The 7,561-nt window shown below is 38.8% G+C and overlaps 1 protein-coding gene across 1 annotated transcript; it reads right to left on the reverse strand.

Annotated features, from left to right (window-relative positions):
* Positions 1-4,013: 4,013 nt before the first annotated feature.
* On the reverse strand, positions 4,014-7,325 carry LOC122093897 (transcription factor MYB101-like). Its single transcript, XM_042664443.1, has 3 exons — positions 6,230-7,325; positions 5,255-6,131; positions 4,014-4,510 (listed from the first exon to the last, which is right to left on the reverse strand). The coding sequence occupies exons 1-3, from the start codon at positions 6,590-6,592 to the stop codon at positions 4,239-4,241; spliced, it is 1,512 nt and encodes a 503-aa protein (XP_042520377.1). The 5' UTR covers positions 6,593-7,325; the 3' UTR covers positions 4,014-4,238.
* Positions 7,326-7,561: the final 236 nt, after the last annotated feature.

A 7,561-nucleotide genomic window follows, 5' to 3' on the forward strand; every position in this document is an offset into this window, starting at 1 on the left:
ATGGTAATTTCAAGAACTCTTTAGTATTCTCCAGTTATATATGCTCCTTGATTGATACTGTTATTGTTTTTATGTACTGAAATTGCGATAAGTTCTATGAGATTCAATGGGTTTATCTTATAAAATGAAATATATCAATCCTTTTCACATACAACCTCCATGAAATCCAGAACCACAGAATCTTCAAATATAAGTAAATGGGAAAATGCTCACAGGCCATTCATAATCAATGATTGCTTCTCTCAAAACTTACCCTTTTTTAATAGTTAAATACTAACCAAAGAGGCCCATTGTTTCATAATTTCTTGTCAATGTTTGTTACAGGATACATGAATCAAGACTCAACCCCATTATTTCCAATGCACAGATGTGAGGATAAGGAACTCTTTCTTTCTAAACTATTCTGGGATTTCAGTAAATCTTTCTCTGTTTATTTGTGTGGGAGTTGGTGCTTGGTTCTGTTTTAAATTCAAATTAGAAAGTGATGATTGTGTTACTAATTTTTCTTCATTGATTTTGAGTATGCTAGGTGTATACGCTATGTCGAAACTTGCTGATCTTCGAGGTTCGGGGAAGTTTACTTCAAAATAGATAAGTGGATGCAAGCACTAGAGCAACAAAGTTGTTTAAATGTTAAACCAATTACAATCTTGTACATTACAAAAGTAATCATCTGAGTCTTTCACAAGTAGTGGAACCAAACCATTTGGGAAAATGAAAGCATGAGAAATATTATATATATATATATATATATATATTTAGCTTGGATCTTTCATATATCAATTCTTATTCAACACCCATCTAATATGGTTTGTGCTATTTAGAAATGCTGAACTTATATAGTTACATGCTAGTACTGTTTAAAAGTCAAAGGAGAATGAAAATTTGATGAAATTTATCCAAAGGATGGAATAGTGATGGAAGGCAAAAGGTTTAATCTCTAAAATTAAGGGAATATATATGGTGGGGTATGAGAAGAAATGCCATAGTTTATCAAGAAAACTGGCATCTGCTTACTTGTAAGAATGGTAGGGTAATGGTTTCACCCCACAACCCTTCTATACATGATCATGAGCCTAAGTTGGCCACAGAACAGAACTGATTTACACAAGTGGGTGATGCTTCATTGCAATCTCAGCTACCATATTTGGTAGAGCTGTAAACAGATTACAGAAAGATTCCTCATGTCACAACTCACTCTCTAGAGAGAGAGAGGTGTTAGTAGGGAGAGAAAGCACCCCTGTGACTAAAGTTGGTGGCAAACCTTTAACCAGACTGATTTGGATCATACACAGCTGGTCTCTATGGTTGTGTATCTGACTTGGATCAGCTCCAAGCACAGATTCTAATAGAAACCGAGATTAAGGATGAGCAATTTTGTCTGAGACTATGCTTATGGTCAGAATTTATTGGTTTCCAGGAAGATGAGAAAGGCCACAGTAAGACCCACTAAGGTTAATTTGCATAGGTCTCATAAACCTTGTAATCTCACTAATTTTGGACTAACAAGAAATCAAAGTGGGACCTGACCTGGTAATGGTTTCTGAAGATATCAAAATTTTTTTTGGGGGCCTCAGATTTCATCCAGAAGCTTATTGTTCAAACCTTCCCTTCTGGGGTTGGAAATTGGACTAAGGATATTCAATTGCTAACCCCAGAAGGGGAAGGGAAAGTGTTCGGAACCTTTTTAGCGATTGGATGTCAGAGGCAACCGATGGCTGGGAGGATGTGTTAAGTGCGCATTGGGGTCCTTCCAGCCGTGGGATTAGGATGCTCCTTGAACAGCCCAGTAACAATCTAAAAGGAAAGACCGACACATGATTGATGTGATGTGATGTGATTTTTTGTAAATCATGAGATTATGCGTGCATGTAAGAATCCTTGGAGCTTGAAATGGAGTGTTGTGTGGGAATGGAATGCCCAACTGTTGCACGTATTACGCATGGTTATTACCCCTATCATGCAATCTCAATGTTCCCTTAGACCTAGGGTTTCAAAAACAGGAAAATGGGGCAAGAATTTTAATTTAGATCTGATTGGAATCGGCAGGAATAGGTCCTAAGATGATTTGAAAATCCATCGACTCAGGGGAATTTGGCATAAATATATTCTGATTTGAAATCGCAAAAATCAAAATTTGCCTTGGCTGATTCCTGTTCCAATTCATCAACTTATGAAACCCTTACCCCCTAAAAGGAAATCAAATTTGGTCTTCAATACGGGGTAGTATGATCTTTTTACACTCTGTCCAGGCGTAGACACACTTACACACACTAGTAGGTAGTGTTCTTCTTCCTAATAATAATCTCCAACCCCTAAAAGTGAACCCTAAATTATGGAAATTGAGATGAAGAACTTGAGAACTCCAAAAAATGGGACCAGTCCTAAATAAGCCCAATGATATTAGGTGGAAGAATGTGGACCCTCTTTTCTTATTCTCTATTCTAAAATGCAAGCTCAATACATGGTGAAGAATAATATCATTCCCCCATAAATTGCAATCAACTCAACTCAATTCATCCTTATCTCATGAATGGGATTGGATACATGTGGATCAATTTTCTCCAATCAAGTCTAATAAAAAAAATATATTTAAGTTTTTTCTCACCATTCTTCCTAGAGTCATTTTAGACTTTCCCTTGTACAGATGTAGACGTTTATCACATAAATATATTAATTATAATTATGAAGATAAGAAGGAATTATAGATTTATGTTACCTTCTTCAATCTAAACATCATGTGGTATTCAAAGATCTCCATTTTATATATACTTACCACCTCAAAAGGTTTTCTTGTAGCTTATGATATATCGGAGTTACTCCAAAATTGACGTAATTCATTACTTCCTTATTGTCTTTTTATAGTTGAAAAATTTTCTATTGCAATTCAGATTGGAGAAAAAAAAAATGTAATTTTTTTATTTTTATTTTTTTTAATATGACACTATTTTCATTTAAAAAAAAAAAAGGATAAATCTTATCATTTCAAATGCTGAATAGAAAAATGTGAAATTTTTAATAATGACAAGCCATTATCAAATTACCTTATAAAAAGACTTATTTTCAAATTATTTTAAAAATCATTTTTTACCTTTACTTAATATAAATTTGGGAATAAAACAAAGGGCAATCGAAAAAATGTTATAACTTCCTACTTCACTGCACCGAGTGCAAAGGATTTCTTTTCTACACCTTTTATAGTTTTACCACTCATCCATCTCCATTCCAATGCTCTTTACTAATCTAATAGTGAAATCGGTGGATCGGTCGAATCCAATAATTTCATCCACCATCTTTTTTTTCTTTTTACAGGCAGACTCGAGTATAGTTGAACTCCTGGATTCTTAATTGTGAGGTGTTGGTCCTTATCATAATTACTACTCCCTTTGGTTAATTTCAACCATCATTGGCTCCTCCCTATACTTAGTTACATACATCATCTGTAGCTGAAGACCAGGACTTAATAAAATGAAATCGGTGGATCGGTCATCAAATGAGAGAGAGAGAGAGAGAGAGAGAGAGAGAGAGAGAGGCCATGATTAGGGGAAGAAGATGGTCCGCGTGAAGCCCTTCTAAAAATAAGGAGATTTCGGAATGGTCAAGCAAAGGCAATTGGGGAACATGCCTCATTGCAACAGCTCACAATTGCCTGCTTTCCTTTTCTTAAAATTAGAAGATACTTACCCAAGAAGGTACACCCCACACCCCCAAAGTTAGCAAAGTTTGAGGAGATCCACAGCTTAAATTAGCAGAGAATCCGGCAAAAGAAGAAATTGATGGGCCACCTTGTTCCCAATTTGAGTCTAATCATGCTTCACCCCCCTCCCCCCTCCAATGAAATTTTTGCTTCCTTTGGAATTTGGGCATGCTGGGTCTCTGCTCTGACTCTCATGGCCATGGCTGGCTTCGATAAATTTAGCTTTCTCAGATAAGTTTTGTCATTAAGGATCTCCAGACCCCACTACAGAATAGAGAGAGAGAGAGAGAGAGAGAGAGAGAGAGAGATGACAGAATTTTTCACTATAGCCATAAACTAGTATTTTGATTAACAACAAATGTCACAGTGAAGTTTTTGTAGTAATGTATAGAATTCATATGTATATGACAATCCCACTCCATTAAAACTTGAAAAAGGAAAAATGGCAAAACAAAAGATAAACCTCAAACCATCACTTTGCAATCTGTAATGTATAATCCATAAGCTATAATCCTGTTTTATCTTGAATCGACAAAAGACTTTAGCAAATCCCGGTAATGTTGTTCCAATTGTTCCAGTCAGGATCATTTGCGTTGGGAACAGAGAGAGATGAAGCTATTTGCTGCATTTCAAGCCCAATTTCATCGTCTGTAACACCTGATGATTGCCCATTTGACATCTCACCACCACTATCGCTATACCACTCAGGGACACGCATTGTAGAAGGGATGATATCAAGAAAACTGCTCAAGTCATCGTCCACTGAATTGATCTCATCTGTTTTATCTGTTCTTTCTTTCTTTATCTGCAGCCCTGCAAAGAATCAGTGGCAGCAAACCAGATTTAGCTAAAATATATTCATACTCAAAAGCAAAAGATAATATGCTACTTTGGACTTTGAAAGACTGAATTGATTAGGCTTCAAGAATTTCAGATTCAGAGCCAAAAAGCTCGTTTCCCAGTTTGGACTTTTATCAAACATTAATGGAAACAGTAATGACAAAGCTAAATTAAAGCACAAGAAAGCAGAAATTAAGAAAGAGCACTAAAATCTTGAAAGTTAATTTATTGGTTTGGACATATTGATAGATTTTTTGAGATAATTAAAGCCCTTTAATCACATTTTTTTCTCATCAACCCCCAAATAGAATAAAACAAATGGAGTATTTAATAGGAAAAAGTACGAAGAAAAGGAGTTGAAGCTGAAAGCCTGAAACAGCGACAGCAATGAAAACTGTAATACCGATCAATGAAGTTTGAAACAGGCAATATGGAAAGCGGCAGCAGATATGTGTACTATATAAAAAGCACTAATTCTTAACATTTAAGAACAAAGAATCCAAAATTGGGTTTTGGTTTGGAGTAAGAAGTCTAATTCCATTCCAGAATAATTGAAGTATGAAGTGAAAACAGTGGATGAACTAAATGAGAAAACAGAATCAGAGATACCCTTCAAGGTAATCAATCCCATTGATTTGATCCGAAAAGGAAAGGAGGAGAGTAGGAAAAAGAAGATATTAAAAGAGGAAATTCAAAATGAGAAGAAAGAGAACTCACCAGGGGAGGAATGGGCAGAGCTGGAATCATCCCATTGACTGGCAGATGCTAATGGAGGGGTAGGAGCGCTCTCACAGAAAATTGACCCAGAAGGCGGGGCCTCGCTGACACTGACCAATCCATCTAATCCACATTTCTCTTCTAACAAATCATCTCTCCTCGAATCCTCGCTTCCCACTATAGCTTGCGATTCCTGCAACAGAGCATCCAATAATCCACTGTTGCTCCGGCCAAGCGGCGAGGGGATCTTATAATCATTGAGGGAGCCCAAGGCAGCATTTGCTGTGTCTGCTGGCTGGGGCAGTTGGCTTGAAGGGAGCTCCAATTTCATGGAGAAAGGGGAACCACTGTCGGTTTCAAATGGGGTGGTTCCCAGGATTGGTGGTGGAGGATTGAAGTCGAAATTGTTGGAATTAAGCTGATACGATGACGCTGGCAACAACTGGCTGTTAAGACCATGACTAAACAGAGGTGGTGATTGATGATTCTGTTGAGGAGGATGAGTTGCAGAGAAAGGGATAGAGAATCCTATACTGTTATTGTCCCGAAACCTCTTGAATCTGTGAAATGGAGAGGGGAGAAAAGGAGCTGGGTGGTGGCTTAGGAGAGGGGTCGTCATAGGATAATTTACAGGATCGAGCAGGGATAGAGAAGAACCGAAATTGGGCTTAGGGGGTTGTTGCTGCGTCGAGGGATGTTGAGTGGGTGCTGGAGGAGGCACAGATTGAGAAGAACGGGGCTGGTTGATCTGGTTGAGGTGAAATGCAGCTGCTTGCTTCTGTATATCTTGTGGGTAGAGAGGTAAACCTGCGCGTTGGCGTCTCTTGACTCTGGTGTTCCAGTAGTTCTTGATCTCATTATCGGTCCGGCCAGGTAACTGATATAGAACACAAATCAAATTAAATTCAGGTTCAAAGACGAGTTAGAGCAATGAATAGCTGAAATAAAGAACAGAGAGAGAAGCAATGAATGAACCTGAGCAGCCATGCGAGCCCATTTGTTGCCGAGCTTGGCGTGAAGCTCGAGAATGAGACGCTCTTCTTCTGGAGAGAAGGAACCCTTCTTGAGATTAGGCCTGAGATGATTAGCCCAACGGAGACGACAGCTCTTACCGCAGCGCGATAGGCCGGAGTTCTTCTGAACAGCATTCCAGTTACCCTCTCCATGTTTCTTCACGTACTCCATCAGAATCGCATCTTCTGCTGCCGTCCAAGGTCCTTTCTTCAACGACCCAATGGAGGCCCCACCACCGCCGCCACCGCCACCGCCACCGCTGACGCCGCCACTCGACGCATCGTTGTTGTTGCTGGTGGCTGGAGAGCCACTGTTCGGCATCATCCGACGTTGTCTACTAGAGCCTCTCTGCCCCTATCCAAACCAACCGACCAACCAACCAACCAACTTGTCGCTTCCTTTGTTCTTTGTATCGAACTTGCTTTTCTCCCTCTTCTTTTTTGGGTTTTTACCCTTCCGAGAGAGAGATTTGGGATTTCTCTCTTTTTCTATGAATTCTGCAACTTTTGAGATTTCAGGAAGATCTCTCTCTCCTCTCTCTTTATTCAGGGAAGAGAGAGAAGGGAGGTGAAATTCTAATGTATCACATACAATGATGGTATGTATTTCTTTGTTTTTTACATCTACGCTTGAGAGGAAAGAGGAAAGAGGAAAAGAAATTGAGAATTTTCTGATATTTTTAGAGGAATCACACACAGGAGGGGGAAAAAAAAGGAGGAAGAAGCTTAGAACATGAAATGGAATTGGGATTAAAGTTTAAAGAGAGAGAAGGTAGAAACTAGAAAGAGAGTGGAGGGCTGTAAGGTATGAGGGAGGGGTCCATTGTCGAATTCTCCATTACTTGAGGGGTTAAGGGTGGTAGCACTAGTGAGGAGGGGAAGGGAAGAGAAAAGAGAAGGGGAAGGGCAAGAAGGTAAGGGACCCACAGAGAGACCTTCTTGGGAAGTTCTTCACCATGGTCAACAATTTTGAGGAGGGAGCTTCCATTTCGCTCCGACTCCGAGTACCACTCCGATACAGGCTACGTGGTCAAACCTTTCTACGCGTTTTTCACCTCAGCCCTTGATTTTTTCCATAATTTTCTCTCTTATATTCTCTTTTTTTCTTTATTTTTTATTTTCTTTTTAGTTTTACTTTGAATAAGACTTTTTTTACTTATCCAACTCCAACATAACCCAAGGGAAAATGGAGTTTTCATGCTTCCTATGGGTGTCAATCGGTTGGTTTGGTTTAGTTTCAGTTGAGTTAAACCGATTTTAAATATGTACTAGGTCAAATAAATCCTAATTGTTA

The sequence above is a fragment of the Macadamia integrifolia genome, chromosome 11, assembly GCF_013358625.1.
Source record: "Macadamia integrifolia cultivar HAES 741 chromosome 11, SCU_Mint_v3, whole genome shotgun sequence".
NCBI lineage: Eukaryota > Viridiplantae > Streptophyta > Magnoliopsida > Proteales > Proteaceae > Macadamia > Macadamia integrifolia.

Excerpts from the sequence above, each read along its gene's own strand:
- LOC122093897 (XM_042664443.1), bottom strand. The coding sequence starts at position 6,592 with ATGATGCCGAACAGTGGCTCTCCAGCCACCAGCAACAACAACGATGCG. Across the intron at positions 6,132-6,229 it reads GGGCTCGCATGGCTGCTCAG|TTACCTGGCCGGACCGATAA; the intron begins GTTCATTCATTG and ends GTTCTATATCAG. Across the intron at positions 4,511-5,254 it reads CTCTGCCCATTCCTCCCCTG|GGCTGCAGATAAAGAAAGAA; the intron begins GTGAGTTCTCTT and ends GATTCTTTGCAG.